The sequence below is a fragment of the Pecten maximus genome, chromosome 8, assembly GCF_902652985.1.
Source record: "Pecten maximus chromosome 8, xPecMax1.1, whole genome shotgun sequence".
NCBI lineage: Eukaryota > Metazoa > Mollusca > Bivalvia > Pectinida > Pectinidae > Pecten > Pecten maximus.
The window spans coordinates 11,598,361-11,616,513 of record NC_047022.1 but is presented as its reverse complement, the minus strand read 5'-3'; the positions used below and the strand labels follow the sequence as shown (position 1 = coordinate 11,616,513).

At 37.4% G+C, this 18,153-nt stretch overlaps 1 protein-coding gene across 2 annotated transcripts in view; it reads right to left on the bottom strand.

The window, feature by feature from the left end:
• LOC117332459 (protein MMS22-like) overlaps positions 1-18,153 on the bottom strand; it is a 50,368-nt gene that overhangs the window by 18,793 nt on the left and 13,422 nt on the right. Inside the window, exons 13-23 of one of the 2 annotated variants that reach the window (XM_033891375.1) lie at positions 17,037-17,096; positions 16,091-16,210; positions 15,565-15,617; positions 14,866-14,925; positions 12,318-12,425; positions 11,427-11,538; positions 10,633-10,805; positions 10,389-10,522; positions 8,158-8,245; positions 6,791-6,952; positions 6,184-6,243 (exon numbers count right to left, since the gene is read on the bottom strand). In XM_033891375.1, coding sequence (XP_033747266.1) covers positions 6,184-6,243; positions 6,791-6,952; positions 8,158-8,245; positions 10,389-10,522; positions 10,633-10,805; positions 11,427-11,538; positions 12,318-12,425; positions 14,866-14,925; positions 15,565-15,617; positions 16,091-16,210; positions 17,037-17,096 — 1,130 coding nt within the window. Of the gene's footprint in view, positions 1-6,183; positions 6,244-6,790; positions 6,953-8,157; positions 8,249-10,388; positions 10,523-10,632; positions 10,806-11,426; positions 11,539-12,317; positions 12,426-14,865; positions 14,926-15,564; positions 15,618-16,090; positions 16,211-17,036; positions 17,097-18,153 lie in introns of both variants that reach the window. The other variant, XM_033891374.1, reaches the window with a different exon arrangement.

The following is an 18,153-nucleotide window of genomic DNA, read 5'->3' as shown; positions in this document are numbered from 1 at the left end:
CAGTGGTACATGTACCGATAGTGTGATGTATCTGTACACCTCTATAGATTAGACAGTACAGTACATGTACCGATAGTGTGATGTATCTGTACACCTCTATAGATTAGACAGTGGTACATGTACCGATAGTGTGATGTATCTGTACACCTCTATAGATTAGACAGTACAGTACATGTACCGATAGTGTGATGTATCTGTACACCTCTATAGATTAGACAGTGGTACATGTACCGATAGTGTGATGTATCTGTACACCTCTATAGATTAGACAGTGGTACATGTACCGATAGTGTGATGTATCTGTACACCTCTATAGATTAGACAGTACAGTACATGTACAGATAGTGTGATGTATCTGTACACCTCTATAGAATTAGACAGTGGTACATGTACCGATAGTGTGATGTATCTGTACACCTCTATAGATTAGACAGTGGTACATGTACCGATAGTGTGATGTATCTGTACACCTCTATAGATTAGACAGTAGTACATGTACCGATAGTGTGATGTATCTGTACACCTCTATAGATTAGACAGTACAGTACATGTACCGATAGTGTGATGTATCTGTACACCTCTATAGATTAGACAGTGGTACATGTACCGATAGTGTGATGTATCTGTACATGTACCGATAGTGTGATGTATCTGTACACCTCTATAGGATATGTATGACATAGTGGGTACATGTACCGATAGTGTGATGTATCTGTACACCTCTATAGATTAGACAGTGTACATGTACCGATAGTGTGATGTATCTGTACACTCTAAGATTAGACAGTACATGTACAGTATGTCGTACAGTCCGATAGTGGAGTATCTGTACACCTCTATAGATTAGACAGTGGTACATGTACCGATAGTGTGATGTATCTGTACACCTCTATAGATTAGACAGTGGTACATGTACCGATAGTGTGATGTATCTGTACATCTCTATAGATTAGACAGTGGTACATGTACCTATAGTGTGATGTATCTGTACACCTCTATAGATTAGACAGTGGTACATGTACCGATAGTGTGATGTATCTGTACACCTCTATAGATTAGACAGTGGTACATGTACCGATAGTGTGATGTATCTGTACACCTCTATAGATTAGACAGTGGTACATGTACCGATAGTGTGATGTATCTGTACACCTCTATAGATTAGACAGTGGTACACGTACCGATAGTGTGATGTATCTGTACACCTCTATAGATTAGACAGTGGTACATGTACCGATAGTGTGATGTATCTGTACACCTCTATAGATTAGACAGTGGTACATGTACCGATAGTGTGATGTATCTGTACACCTCTATAGATTAGACAGTAGTACATGTACCGATAGTGTGATGTATCTGTACACCTCTATAGATTAGACAGTGGTACATGTACCGATAGTGTGATGTATCTGTACACCTCTATAGATTAGACAGTGGTACATGTACCGATAGTGTGATGTATCTGTACACCTCTATAGATTAGACAGTGGTACATGTACCGATAGTGTGATGTATCTGTACACCTCTATAGATTAGACAGTGGTACATGTACCGATAGTGTGATGTATCTGTACACCTCTATAGATTAGACAGTGGTACATGTACCGATAGTGTGATGTATCTGTACACCTCTATAGATTAGACAGTAGGTACATGTACCGATAGTGTGATGTATCTGTACACCTCTATAGATTAGACAGTGGTACATGTACCGATAGTGTGATGTATCTGTACACCTCTATAGATTAGACAGTAGGTACATGTACCGATAGTGTGATGTATCTGTACACCTCTATAGATTAGACAGTGGTACATGTACCGATAGTGTGATGTATCTGTACACCTCTATAGATTAGACAGTGGTACATGTACCGATAGTGTGATGTATCTGTACACCTCTATAGATTAGACAGTGGTACATGTACCGATAGTGTGATGTATCTGTACACCTCTATAGATTAGACAGTGGTACATGTACCGATAGTGTGATGTATCTGTACACCTCTATAGATTAGACAGTGGTACATGTACCGATAGTGTGATGTATCTGTACACCTCTATAGATTAGACAGTAGGTACATGTACCGATAGTGTGATGTATCTGTACACCTCTATAGATTAGACAGTGGTACATGTACCGATAGTGTGATGTATCTGTACACCTCTATAGATTAGACAGTACAGTACATGTACCGATAGTGTGATGTATCTGTACACGTACCGATAGTGTGATGTATCTGTACACCTCTATAGATTAGACAGTGGTACATGTACCGATAGTGTGATGTATCTGTACACCTCTATAGATTAGACAGTGGTACATGTACCGATAGTGTGATGTATCTGTACACCTCTATAGATTAGACAGTGGTACATGTACCGATAGTGTGATGTATCTGTACACCTCTATAGATTAGACAGTAGGTACATGTACCGATAGTGTGATGTATCTGTACACCTCTATAGATTAGACAGTAGGTACATGTACCGATAGTGTGATGTATCTGTACACCTCTATAGATTAGACAGTGGTACATGTACCGATAGTGTGATGTATCTGTACACCTCTATAGATTAGACAGTAGGTACATGTACCGATAGTGTGATGTATCTGTACACCTCTATAGATTAGACAGTAGGTACATGTACCGATAGTGTGATGTATCTGTACACCTCTATAGATTAGACAGTGGTACATGTACCGATAGTGTGATGTATCTGTACACCTCTATAGATTAGACAGTGGTACATGTACCGATAGTGTGATGTATCTGTACACCTCTATAGATTAGACAGTAGTACATGTACCGATAGTGTGATGTATCTGTACACCTCTATAGATTAGACAGTGGTACATGTACCGATAGTGTGATGTATCTGTACACCTCTATAGATTAGACAGTAGTACATGTACCGATAGTGTGATGTATCTGTACACCTCTATAGATTAGACAGTAGGTACATGTACCGATAGTGTGATGTATCTGTACACCTCTATAGATTAGACAGTGGTACATGTACCGATAGTGTGATGTATCTGTACACCTCTATAGATTAGACAGTGGTACATGTACCGATAGTGTGATGTATCTGTACACCTCTATAGATTAGACAGTACAGTACATGTACCGATAGTGTGATGTATCTGTACACCTCTATAGATTAGACAGTAGGTACATGTACCGATAGTGTGATGTATCTGTACACCTCTATAGATTAGACAGTGGTACATGTACCGATAGTGTGATGTATCTGTACATGTACCGATAGTGTGATGTATCTGTACACCTCTATAGATTAGACAGTAGTACATGTACCGATAGTGTGATGTATCTGTACACCTCTATAGATTAGACAGTGGTACATGTACCGATAGTGTGATGTATCTGTACACCTCTATAGATTAGACAGTAGGTACATGTACCGATAGTGTGATGTATCTGTACACCTCTATAGATTAGACAGTGGTACATGTACCGATAGTGTGATGTATCTGTACACCTCTATAGATTAGACAGTAGGTACATGTACCGATAGTGTGATGTATCTGTACACCTCTATAGATTAGACAGTAGTACATGTACCGATAGTGTGATGTATCTGTACACCTCTATAGATTAGACAGTGGTACATGTACCGATAGTGTGATGTATCTGTACACCTCTATAGATTAGACAGTGGTACATGTACCGATAGTGTGATGTATCTGTACACCTCTATAGATTAGACAGTGGTACATGTACCGATAGTGTGATGTATCTGTACACCTCTATAGATTAGACAGTGGTACATGTACCGATAGTGTGATGTATCTGTACACCTCTATAGATTAGACAGTAGTACATGTACCGATAGTGTGATGTATCTGTACACCTCTATAGATTAGACAGTGGTACATGTACCGATAGTGTGATGTATCTGTACACCTCTATAGATTAGACAGTACAGTACATGTACCGATAGTGTGATGTATCTGTACTTGTACCGATAGTGTCATGTATCTGTACACCTGTATAGATTAGACAGTGGTACATGTACCGATAGTGTGATGTATCTGTACACCTCTATAGATTAGACAGTGGTACATGTACCGATAGTGTGATGTATCTGTACACGTACCGATAGTGTCATGTATCTGTACACCTCTATAGAATAGACAGTGGTACATGTACCGATAGTGTGATGTATCTGTACACCTCTATTGATTAGACAGTAGTACATGTACCGATAGTGTGATGTATCTGTACACCTCTATAGATTAGACAGTGGTACATGTACCGATAGTGTGATGTATCTGTACACCTCTATAGATTAGACAGTGTACCGATAGTGTGATGTATCTGTACACCTCTATAGATTAGACAGTGGTACATGTACCGATAGTGTGATGTATCTGTACACCTCTATAGATTAGACAGTGGTACATGTACCGATAGTGTGATGTATCTGTACATGTACCGATAGTGTGATGTATCTGTACATGTACCGATAGTGTGATGTATCTGTACACCTCTATAGATTAGACAGTGGTACATGTACCGATAGTGTGATGTATCTGTACACCTCTATAGATTAGACAGTGGTACATGTACCGATAGTGTGATGTATCTGTACACCTCTATAGATTAGACAGTACAGTACATGTACCGATAGTGTGATGTATCTGTACACCTCTATAGATTAGACAGTGGTACATGTACCGATAGTGTGATGTATCTGTACACCTCTATAGATTAGAGAATGGTACATGTACCGATAGTGTGATGTATCTGTACACCTCTATAGATTAGACAGTAGTACATGTACCGATAGTGTGATGTATCTGTACACCTCTATAGATTAGACAGTAGGTACATGTACCGATAGTGTGATGTATCTGTACACCTCTATAGATTAGACAGTGGTACATGTACCGATAGTGTGATGTATCTGTACATGTACCGATAGTGTGATGTATCTGTACACCTCTATAGATTAGACAGTGGTACATGTACCGATAGTGTGATGTATCTGTACACCTCTATAGATTAGACAGTGGTACATGTACCGATAGTGTGATGTATCTGTACACCTCTATAGATTAGACAGTGGTACATGTACCGATAGTGTGATGTATCTGTACACCTCTATAGATTAGACAGTGGTACATGTACCGATAGTGTGATGTATCTGTACACCTCTATAGATTAGACAGTGGTACATGTACCGATAGTGTGATGTATCTGTACACCTCTATAGATTAGACAGTAGTACATGTACCGATAGTGTGATGTATCTGTACACCTCTATAGATTAGACAGTAGTACATGTACCGATAGTGTGATGTATCTGTACACCTCTATAGATTAGACAGTGGTACATGTACCGATAGTGTGATGTATCTGTACACCTCTATAGATTAGACAGTGGTACATGTACCGATAGTGTGATGTATCTGTACACCTCTATAGATTAGACAGTGGTACATGTACCGATAGTGTGATGTATCTGTACACCTCTATAGATTAGACAGTAGTACATGTACCGATAGTGTGATGTATCTGTACACCTCTATAGATTAGACAGTGGTACATGTACCGATAGTGTGATGTATCTGTACACCTCTATAGATTAGACAGTGGTACATGTACCGATAGTGTGATGTATCTGTACACCTCTATAGATTAGACAGTAGTACATGTACCGATAGTGTGATGTATCTGTACACCTCTATAGATTAGACAGTACAGTACATGTACCGATAGTGTGATGTATCTGTACACCTCTATAGATTAGACAGTAGGTACATGTACCGATAGTGTGATGTATCTGTACACCTCTATAGATTAGACAGTACAGTACATGTACCGATAGTGTGATGTATCTGTACACCTCTATAGATTAGACAGTGGTACATGTACCGATAGTGTGATGTATCTGTACACCTCTATAGATTAGACAGTGGTACATGTACCGATAGTGTGATGTATCTGTACACCTCTATAGATTAGACAGTACAGTACATGTACCGATAGTGTGATGTATCTGTACACCTCTATAGATTAGACAGTAGTACATGTACCGATAGTGTGATGTATCTGTACACCTCTATAGATTAGACAGTACAGTACATGTACCGATAGTGTGATGTATCTGTACACCTCTATAGATTAGACAGTGGTACATGTATGAGGATCAGCATACCTTCTATTGGTGGCTCCACTCTGTACAAACTTCACCATACTGATAAAATCTTCTTTTTTGCTATAAACAGGATAAAGAAAAAAAACAACATGTGAATTTATAATGACAAACAATTTCTAAGACTAGAGAATATTAAGACATGTTTGTCCTAAATGCCTTGTTATCACAGCTGAGTAATTTTCTAGTTTTGGTTCAATGTATGCCATTGGTGTAAATGTTGAATTACCAGGTAATTTGTTCAATCAGCACTCAGTCTGGTAAATCACTTTCTCTGTATGAATTTCACAGAAGCAAAATAAGAGTATAATTTATGTTATGGAGATAAACCACACAAAAAAAAAAGAGAAAAAGAGAAAAAAAAAAAAAAAAATTAAAAAGCAAATGGTGTGTACTTGAAATAAAATGTGAATCAGTTTATGATGAGAGTACACTTCAGGTTTTTGTTTTATAGCTCCATAACATAAAAATACATCCAAGTTTTACCTTATCATTAATCTACTATCCACATTTTACAAGGATGGAAACTTTGATTTGCAACATAAGATCAATATACTGAGATCCGAGTCTATCTGGAGGATATCATTATAGAGATTTCTTGTGTATTTACCTGTCAAAGGCAAGCAGAGTGATCCCTGCCAGAGTGTCGGCCAAAAGGGGTGACGCTGTCTGACTGCAGGACAGGGTTTTTACTGTTGGCAAGACAACAGTCCACAGCACTCTATACAGGTCTTCTATATTCTTCTCGGCTCCAGGTTTTTTCTTCATCTCCCTGAACACAAAAAACATTTACTGTTGTATATGAAGCATCTGGTGTAAGGGAAATCAAACATTAATTGACAGGATATCATATTTCATGTTTCACAGTGAAATTACAGTGTAAATTGTGAAAGCCTTTTTGTTGTTTTTGTTAGTCCCTCGTAAATTCTCACATAGTCTGGAAGGTGACCCCATACATTCTCACATAGTCGGGCAGGTAACCCCATACATTCTCACATGGTCGGGCAGGTGACCCCATATATTCTCACATGGTCGGGCAGGTGACCCCATATATTCTCACATGGTCGGGCAGGTGACCCCATATATTCTCACAGTTGGGCAGGTGACCCCATACATTCTCACATAGTCAGGCAGGTGACCCCTTATATTCTCACAGTTGGGCAGGTGCCCCTTTACATTCTCACATAGTCAGACAGGTGACCCCATACATTCTCACATAGTCAAGTAGGTGACCCCATATATTCTCACAGTTGGGCAGGTGACCCTTTACATTCTCACATAGTCGGACAGGTGATCCCTTACATTCTCACAGTCGGGCAGGTGACCCCATACATTCTCACAAAGTCAGGCAGGTGACCCCATACATTCTCACAGTCGGGCAGGTGACCCCTTACATTCTCTCATAGTCAGACAGGTGACCCCATATATTCTCACATAGTTGGGCAGGTGACCTCATACATTCTTACATGGTCGGGCAGGTGACCCCTTACATTCTCACATAGTCAGGCAGGTGACCCCATATATTCTCACAGTCGGGCAGGTGACCCCTTACATTCTCACATAGTCGGGCAGGTGACCCCTTACATTCTCACATAGTCAGGCAGGTGACCCCATACATTCTCACATGGTCGGGCAGGTGACCCCTTACATTCTCACAGTCGGGCAGGTGACCCCTTACATTCTCACATGGTCGGGCAGGTGACCCCTTACATTCTCACATGGTCGGGCAGATGACCTCACACATTCTCAAGTAGTTTGGAAGGTGAACCCATAAATTCTCAAGTGGTTGGGCAGGTGAACCAATGTATTGTCACCTGGTCGGACAAGTGAACCTATACATTACCAAGTGGTTGGCCAGCTAAACCCATACCTTTTCATATCCAGCCAGGGATCTGAACCCTGGCCACCTAGGTGAAAGGTTGTTACCACTGTGCCACCCAGAAGAAAAAAGTTTAAAAGTGTGTTACAAGTGTATACCTGATACGAGTGATCACAGCCTCTATTGTACCCAACACAGGACCCATCTCATTACTTCTACACACTCGGAGGACATTGGCAAATCCTTCTGCTGGAAAAAACAGTTTGGAATCAAAATGGGTATCTAATACAGAACTGTTGAAAAGTAGGTGGTAAGTATGCTGGGATTAATTATGGGAATCAGGTAAGTATGCTGGGATTAATTATGGGAATCAGGTAAGTATGTTTGGATTAGTAATGGGAATCAGGTAAGTATGTTTGGACTAATTATGGGAATCAGGTAAGTATGCTTGGATTAATTATGGGAATCAGGTAAGTATGCTTGGATTAGTAATGGGAATCAGGTAAGTATGCTGGGATTAATTATGGGAATCAGGTAAGTATGCTGGGATTAATTATGGGAATCAGGTAAGTATGTTTGGATTAGTAATGGGAATCAGGTAAGTATGTTTGGACTAATTATGGGAATCAGGTAAGTATGCTTGGATTAATTATGGGAATCAGGTAAGTATGCTTGGATTAGTAATGGGAATCAGGTAAGTATGCTGGGATTAGTAATGGGAATCAGGTAAGTATGCTGGGATTAGTAATGGGAATCAGGTAAGTATGGTTGGATTAGTAATGGGAATCAGGTAAGTATGCTGGGATTAAATTAATTATGGGAATCAGGTAAGTATGCTCGGATTAGTAATGGGAATTAATTGAAATTTCCTGATCGATCATCAGTTATGTCTATCCAATTGATAGGAAAGAAAAAAGATACTTATGTAGTATTTATATTATTTTTTTTAACTTTAACTCCATGAACATGTTTTTTTTTTTTTGATTATTCAATTCCTTGGGAGACAATTTTGTGAGAACTCATATTCATAAATCTTTCCTTTTCTTCCTTAATATTCATTATGTAAATCTGAACTGAAAACATAAATGAATATAATTGATTAAGGATTGAATCTTGATTTGGTCGATTACATGGGGTCATGAATTGAGTTGCTCTTGAGACAAATTTAATGAACTGCGAAGCAGTTCATGTTGAATTTGTCTCAAGAGCAACTCAATTCATGACCCCATGAAATCGACCAAATCAAGATTCAATCCTTATATTTCAATTGTTTTTTTTTTCGAATAAAAAAGTCGGTCTAGATATTAATGTCTCGAAGCTTGTGCAAGTCCAAATGCAGAAAAGCCCGAGGAGTTCCGGATTGTGCATGTCTAGTCGGTCGAGTAAAATAGTCCGCAATATTAGGATTAAAAACAGCATCATTTTGTCAAAATAGAAGTATTTAGCATTTTAACAATGTAGAAAAAGTGAAATTGTTCCGCGGAAGGATTTTTACCATTTATTCATACGCACCGATCAGTGTTAATCTGGTCAAATTCATGAGCAAATGAAACAGACTAAGTTTGGTAGTTTCATTGAGTCCAACTTGAGTAGAAATTGAAATATTAGCATTTGTTTGTTCTTATTGTTATTAAATACAAGAGTTATGCCCCTTGTTGAAACTCATCCTTTAACATTGATATCGAGGCCTGATACGGAAGCTGAATTAATTTCAAAGTTTTGTTTTCAAGTTTGAATCATTGTTTATAGTATAAAGTTTTAAAATGTTTATCAAAGAATATAATAATGAGTTTTCAAAAACGACTACTGTTAGTAACAAATAGAACTAGAACTGTCGCCAGGATGGCTGACTAATACCCCCGCAATCTGCAGGAGACAATGGTGAATTAGAACTGTTAATTAGAGGCTAACTAAGATAACCCAGTAATATAGTGACCAGTTGCCATAGCAACCATAATTTTGAGGAAAAGAAAGTGGCATGCACATCTACACATGGTCCTCTATATTTGTGTGAAGTTTCATTGAAATCGGCTCTTCGGTTTAGGAGGAGTTGTCCGGACAAACTTAAAGTTATGGTTCTTTTCGGAAAACCGGTTTATAGTGACCAGTTGCCATAGCAACCATAATTTTGAGAAAAAGAAAGTGGCATGCACATCTACACATGATTATTAATATTTGTGTGAAGTTTCATTGAAATCGGCCCATAGGTTTAGGAGGAGTTGTCCGGACAAAATGTGTCTACAGACAGACAGACGGACGGGCAGACAACCTGATTCCAGTATACCCCCTAACTTCGTTGCGGGGGTATAATTAGATAAAGTGTATAACCAATCGACAGATAAGAAAGGTGACCAATGTTAGCTATCACCTGACAGAAAATCATACTAACTTATCAGCTTAGAGTGGCCAGGTCCCAGTTTGGAACTGGACTCAAACACTTCCTGTAGACTTTCAATGTAGAACAGGATCAGCTTCCACAGGAGCTGTCGTCGTCTGGGGTCAAGGTCATCACACATCAATTCCCTACAAATGATATATATCAGAAGTCAGTAGACACATATTGAGAGATTTGTTATTATGTCAGCATCCCAAGGTGAGCAGCTTTAAGACACAGTGACCAAGTAGAAACTTACAGAGAGGTATTGTTGAAAGCCTGACCAAGTCTCTCTGTCAGGAAGGAGAAGTCTAGATCCTTCTGCTGATGAAGGTGCACCATTGCAAACATGCCCATCCACACGACTCGAGTTGTGTTTAGAGAGAGGCTTGACACATCGACCATGTTGTAGAAGTCACACAGTTTTCCAGTCTATCGAAAAAAAAGGAGATTTGTGAATTAACAGTGTTTTTGTTAAAATATGTTACATCTCCTATAAAGTGTAATTATGGTCAACTGAAAACAAGAAAAGCCTGTAGTTACAAATTTTACATTATTACCACCTTGGTGCCATTTGATATTCACTGGACAAGCAATGTAAACATAATGAGCAGTGCAGCATCTTAAATTCATATACTGAAAGAGTACGATTTACATTATTTCAGAAATTGAGCTTACACGTAAAATGTACCCTGGGGACATGTACCCTGGGGACAGACATTCAGCCAAATAACTGGTGGGGATATAAACAAAAAAATCTTGGTAAAATGAATGTTTAAAAAACTTGGTTCTCTAAATTAAAAATCTAAAATACTTTTACTTTCTTCCATTTCAATCGACTGTGTACATGTACAATGTTACACACAAATTGAATTCTGATTTGGAAACAAGTCTTTTCTTATTTTATATCCTTCTACAGAAGATTAAAAAAATGTTTTCCATCCTTCAACTTTAATGATTCTCAAATTTAATGATTCTTAGATTTAACAATTCTCAAATTTAATGATTCTCAAATTTAATGATTCTCAAATGATTCAGGCTTTTACTACTCACCACATCCTCTGTGTCAGCAGCCAGACTGAGACACAGGAACAGACTTGTGAAGTTATAAAATCCATTCTCTGTTAACTCCTGGATCCTCCGTTTATGAAACTTGGAATATACTCTTTGGATAGAAAAGAAACATATCAGTTACAAGTTGTTTGTATCAGTTCTGTAGAGACCATTTTCCATTAAAATCTTTCTGCCAAAAAGTGTGTTAACACTAAAATGTTGTAATAATGTAAGTGAATACACAATTAAAATCTTAACATAGTCATAAGAATGTTAATTTTGTATAGAAAATGGTCAAAGGGCAATATCCTCCCCGAAAAAAAAAACCCAAAAAACTTGCATGTATGCATCCAAAATCATACTTGGAAAACAAAATAAAATCACAAAATGTGCACATATATCAATTTGAAAACAATCTGTCCACAAATACAAACGCTAGAGTGCTAACAAAATTGGATGGACCAAAACATACACCAGTGGACAGACGCCCAGTAACACCACATCCCGCAAGGAGTGTGGCTTGGCAGGGGACGAAACAGTTCATGTGAAAACATACTAAGGCATCTTAAGTGACAGGAATCTTCTTACTTTACAAAACTAACCAATTCACAACAAAAAATGGTAAGTATTATTGAATCAAAATGCACAATGGTTACATACATAGGAGCTTATCCCTTAATCGTAGGGGGCAAAGGTCAAAATGTGTATAATTTACCTTTTTTGAAGTGTTTGAATCACTAATCTACTAAAACACTTTTCCCAGTAAATTGACGTTATATATCTGAATTCTAATTTAAACATATTTCATTGACACACGAAATGACAATCGGATGAGTCAGTATGTTTTTCCAACTTATAAGTGACTTCTCCTAATATTAACATGATTCCTACCTTCCTTTTATCTGCCTCCATTCTTGGTTAGAACCAGAGTCAAGCATTTGGTGAAGGTGGTTACCAAGGAGACCAAGAAATAATTGGAAACTTGTGTCCTGAGGCTTACTGCAAATGTAAATACCGCTGTTTGATATAAAACCTTACCTGTTTTCTTCAATTATTCATTTCTTAATGATAAATGAAATCATCAGAAAACATAGCTGATATACTTTTAGTTTATACATGCAAAGAATCGAAAGCAGATATGTTCTTATGATTCCAATGTTCTTGTAAACTAACAAAAAATATTGCTATTCTTATCACCATGGTAACAAACTGTGAGAAATAATAATAATAAAAAAACTCTTCTTACAAATTGTACCAATAATGTATTACAAACCCTAAAGCCATCAAGAAGATATTGCTAGCCTAAAGTTTTGGTATTTGATAATCTAATCCCTTGGATCAAGATTTCTTTTTCTCCCACACTTCACATGCAGGGTTATCCCGTGGTTGCCATCATCATTTTACGTTGAGTAACCATGTCGTAAATGATGACATCATCAATTTTGATGCACATTCCAAGGGGCATTGCAGATGAGGCAATGAAAAACTTTCATAAAAGCTTACATTTGCTTGCAAGCATGTGAGAAAAATAATCAAACATGGGTCTGTTCTGCGAACAAGGATATCTGAACCCTCATGTAAGAGTTTGGTTGGCCAACACTCGACAAGACTCGTGCTGACTTGTCAAACTCTTACGCTCGGGATGAGATATTTCTGCCCACGGAACAGACCCATGTTAGATTCTATTATTCTCACATACTACACAGGGTTATCCCATAGTTGCTAGGGAAAAGATAAATCGATCTCACATAGGGGGGGGGGGGTAAAGACAGCCGGCACGTACTATATGACGCTGCTCACAATAACGTAACGTCATCATTTTATGTTGTGTAACCATGTCTGTAAATGATGATGTCATTAATTTTGACGCACATTCCACTGCAGATGGGGCGATGAAAAACTTTCATAAAATCTTACATTTGCTTGCAAGTATGTGAGATTCTAATATTCTCACACCTTTGCATATGTATGATACATTTGTCCCATGTGGAACACCCATGTGGGGCATCTTTTTCTCTTACCCTGAACAGGGATATCCTCAGTTTTACCGGGGTGGGATTTTCTTTTCTCTTACCCTGGACAGGGATATCCGCAGATTTACTGGGGATTTTCTTATCTCACCCTAGGGAAAAGACAAGCTACACATGCTCTTGGTACATGCTCTTGTTCTCGATAGGGTGACATCACTATGACCTGACCCGGAATATTTGAATGTTAAATATCAGCATTATTCACAAAAGAATTTAAAATATAAGTATTGATTATCAGAATTGACAGAGTGTTTGGTGTTCTTTTTGACGAGCTTTTCAGAACTATATCTTGTATGAAATCAACATCATAAGCGTCTGCTGCAACCTTATAACAAGTCATCCGCCGTCCACGTGTTGTTGTTTACATACGTTAGGATTTGGTTCACACTACGATTGGAAAACAGGGTAAGAGAAAAATAATCATTCACCCCTTATTGGGATGAGATAGGTGGATCTCAACCCTCGGGGGAGATTTTCAAGTTCCCAAACACTCGGCAAACCTCGTGTTTGGGAATTTAACAATCTCCCCCTCGGGTTGAGATCCCCCTATCTCACCACGAAAGGGGTGACAGATTCTATTAATCCCACATGGATGCACCGAGTTACCTCTGCGGCACTACTCTTTCATGTACACAAAAAACTGTGTGACATCACTGGAAAAACCCTTCTGTTTGCTTAGATGTATAATAACTTTCACGAATGCATTGTATCATTTTTTATGTGTCATTTGAACAAATTATTAATTGCGATCATTGACCTACACATTGAGTCATATTGTTACTGTTTGTTGAGAATTTATTTTTTATGGCGGAAGACTAGATATTTTTCGTTGTACAAAGCAAGCATAGTCGGAGAATTATGACATGATGTCAAACATCAGTCAGCAGTTTCTGGAAAGTCGATCACCTCTGACAAACATTAATCTATATTTGTTGTTATCTTGACACTTTGAAAGTCAGCTATACTTTTTCTCATCTTTCCAATTACATTTGGTTTTATTGTCGTCACCGAGAAAACATACAAAGTTGCTGTATGGTTTCGCCATGTAGATCGATTTCCCAATGCATTTCATGAAAAAGGTATGAGAAAAATAGTCCATCATATGTTAGGTATGTAGGATAGGGAAGTTCTACCCTGGGGTGTAGAATTTGTGACCCAAATTCTGCACCCTCGGGTAGAATTTCCCTATCCCACATACCTACATATGATGGACTCTATTAGTCATAGCATAGTGTCTGCCAGTTCCTGTTGTGATGTAGAGACAATCAGGGCATTATTTCAGATGAAGGAAAAGTGCATTTATAAGTATTTCTGCTAAACTACATAATAAATGGAGAGGACGTATCATAAGGCGTAGACTTATTTTTGAATAAATAAGATACCTCTTAGATAACATGAGAGATACTTACAATTTGTACTGACCACACCCAAGCCTATTGCACTGCTCTAATAAGGTCAATGAGCTCTTGCTGGAAGTATGGAAACAAGCACACAAGACCATTTATTGTTAGGATAGCGGTATGCAGACATTCAAATTTAGATACTTCAATGTGAGTTAAATAAATTAGACAAGAAATCTTGTTCAGGTTGTTTGCAAATTCATTATAGAACTAAGAACATAAACTTCATATATAAATTGGCATCAAACCTTCATAGTGACTGTATCCATTTTAATGCTTTGTTTCATGGAAGCATTCCACTAAATTATGATTTGTTATTTGCAGTATGTATATGATATTTTCTTTGTCAATTACTACAAGAAGCCATTTCATCATTTCATTTACCAGTTAAAGTTAAGTTACTGTATAGGTGGTCATATTCATGGGAAATTTAATTTGCTATATCTGTGGTCAATAAAATAACATGAAAATAAATACCCAGCCAATATTCATGTACTAACAGACGTATACAAGTGTTTACTGTAGACTTTTAACAAGGTGTGGTTATCAAAAATTAAATATTCACGAACTAGGTCCCACGTGGACAGCCCAAAAATGTTATCCCCATGAAATTAAATTCTAAAATTAAATTTGAAATTGAATATAAGTAGGTATATAGTAAATTATAATCCCTGATTAAGGTTTAATAAAAAGTAAAGTTCGTCCTACCTGATAGTACCTAAACCATCCACTGTAGCCACATTCAGCAGGAAACTGCTATTCTGTTAAAAAAAAAAAAAAGCTTCAGTGTAGTGCTCCCAGAACCCATGTGAGGGTGTATTTAAAACTCTCAATTCCCTGGGGTCACTTCCTACACAAAGCATCATAATGGGATTACAAACTTCTGAAAATTAATTAACTATACAGTCAAATCTCGTATTCAGTGGGAACACTTTTTAATGTCAGATTACATTTTGAGACCAGGTATTTAAAACTTCAAACTAGAAAAACATATGTGAAGTTGCTACCTAAGTTGAAAATAAGTGAATTTTACAAATTAAGAAACAAAATAAAATGAATTTAATATAAATGCAACAATATCTATAAAATAAAAAAGTAATCAATGATTATAGACTAATAAGATTAAAACGTTTTTAATATTTCAAGATAAATTGAACCCAAAGATATTTTCCCTAAACAATAATACCAGATATGTTTTCCCCTCGGGTCTAATACAGCGTAGAGTGATTATTACCATTTTACGATAGAAATGGTCCCACAGGAGAAGAAGGAGTGTCACATTTGGTTTCCAGTGCTCGGCAAGATTAACACAGCACTGCAGGTAAAACCTCACATCAGACTCGGACAAATCAGTCTGTAAAACAAGTTTGTACACATGAGGCAATGAAACAGGAGTATGAGAAACATATGGCAAGTTTTTGGCCATATAATCAGTTTGTGCTAGCCTGTCTCTTCTACGGGTACTTGGGTAGATACAGATTTATATGAATTTTAATTGTTTCATCACAATTCTTTGTCACAGAGAACAAATCATGCTGAATTTACAAGACATCAATTTAGTTTTAGTGTGAAAGTACAAAGATAAAAGTAAATAGACTATAATAGTACCTTTAAAATGAGTTCAGTGATAAATACTGTGTTGGTACTGTATATACACATGATCTATATATAGGATCTTTAACGAGTTTTCATTTCATATGAGATTTTATGAAACAAGTATTAAGAAGTTTTTACGTTTGCAAGACTTGAAAATGCAAGTAAAAACTAAAACTTTGAGAGGAGTTTCATAAAACATGTCTAATACCTAAGCTATCCTCTTTAGTATTGACAACAGTTTTATAGAAACTTTAACCAAGCTGTCTACGGACCCCAGCAAGGATGCCAGGTGTATAGCTATATAGCTCCCCTGGACATTGTCCAAGCCAGCTAATGAAATCATTGAAACAGCTTAAGCTGCTAGTAACAGTGAGGGCCAGTTTCTCAACACGACTTTAGCTGCTAGTAGAAGTGAGGGCCAGTTTCTCAACATGACTTTAGTTACAATAGCCATTGAGGACCAGATTTATCAGAATGACTATATAGCAGCTAGTAGCATTGAGGACCAGTTTTATCCTAATAAGTGTTAGTAGCACTACAAAGGTTAATGCCTTAATTTTGTTGATGTTAGGGGATTCTGATACCTTTGCTAAGGACTTTCTAAGAGCTGCCATCACTTCTTGGTAGTTGCTGTCACTTGTATGCTGCAAACAAATAATTTAACATCTTTTATAAGAATAATAAGGTGTACATTAACCATGCATAACAAAAAGAGAGAATTAATCACTTTATCAATGAGATGACTTAATTAATTGTAAATTGTTGTCTTAGTTAATTTCATGGGTGGAATGAGCCAATGTTCCCATGGTCCAAGACCAGTAGTTTTCTTTGGACCAGTAGGACTTTTAACAAGCTATCCTGACAGGTCTGTAGATATTTTGTCTTCATTAGGTAAAAATTCAGTCCCTATTTGATATAAAAACAGCATCAGTAAACCCAACAGTAAATATTGTAACAGGAATTGGATGTTATCTTATCATTTTGTTAAATTATCTTAATTTTCAGAAGATTTGTTTCATTTTAGAGACACTGGGACACACCCAGAGGGCTTATATATTCCTACTAAGTACATCACTGCTGAAAACAAGCATACTGGAGCACTACATGACCCCCCTACTAAAAACAGTAACATTGACCTTAATCTCGACACAAAAACCCTGAAACTTGGATATTATGGTCCTATATTATTGAGTGATGTTTGATCAAAATACCTCAAGGAAGGAAGCCACTAAGTGCACTGACAGACTAATAATATGTCTAGTCCGCAATCCGGTTCGCGCTTCAGTCTCGCCAATTTTTCAAGCGTCTAAAGAGACCTAGCTAGTTGATGCAAATGGCCGACTGTCTCCACGCCTACGATGTTTGTGATATCCATGCACACACGGCAAGCAGATTCGGAAAAAATCAACAATGATACTTCCATGGAATACACTCGGATATTTTCAGAACTTTGTACAATGGCAATACTATACACTTCGATAAAGGATGGGTCCATTGCGATTGTGACATGGGATATTTCCCGACAAACTGAAAGAATGCCATGTTTCGTTTGCAAAAATTTTGTTGTTTCTTGTTGAAATTAATGAACACAGAAGTTGCTTCAAAAGATTTATTAAAAAATATTTCATTTTGAAGGGAATGAAAAATGAAAAAAAAAATTGCCTGTATCTGTTTATATCCAATAACACGGTATTAATAAAA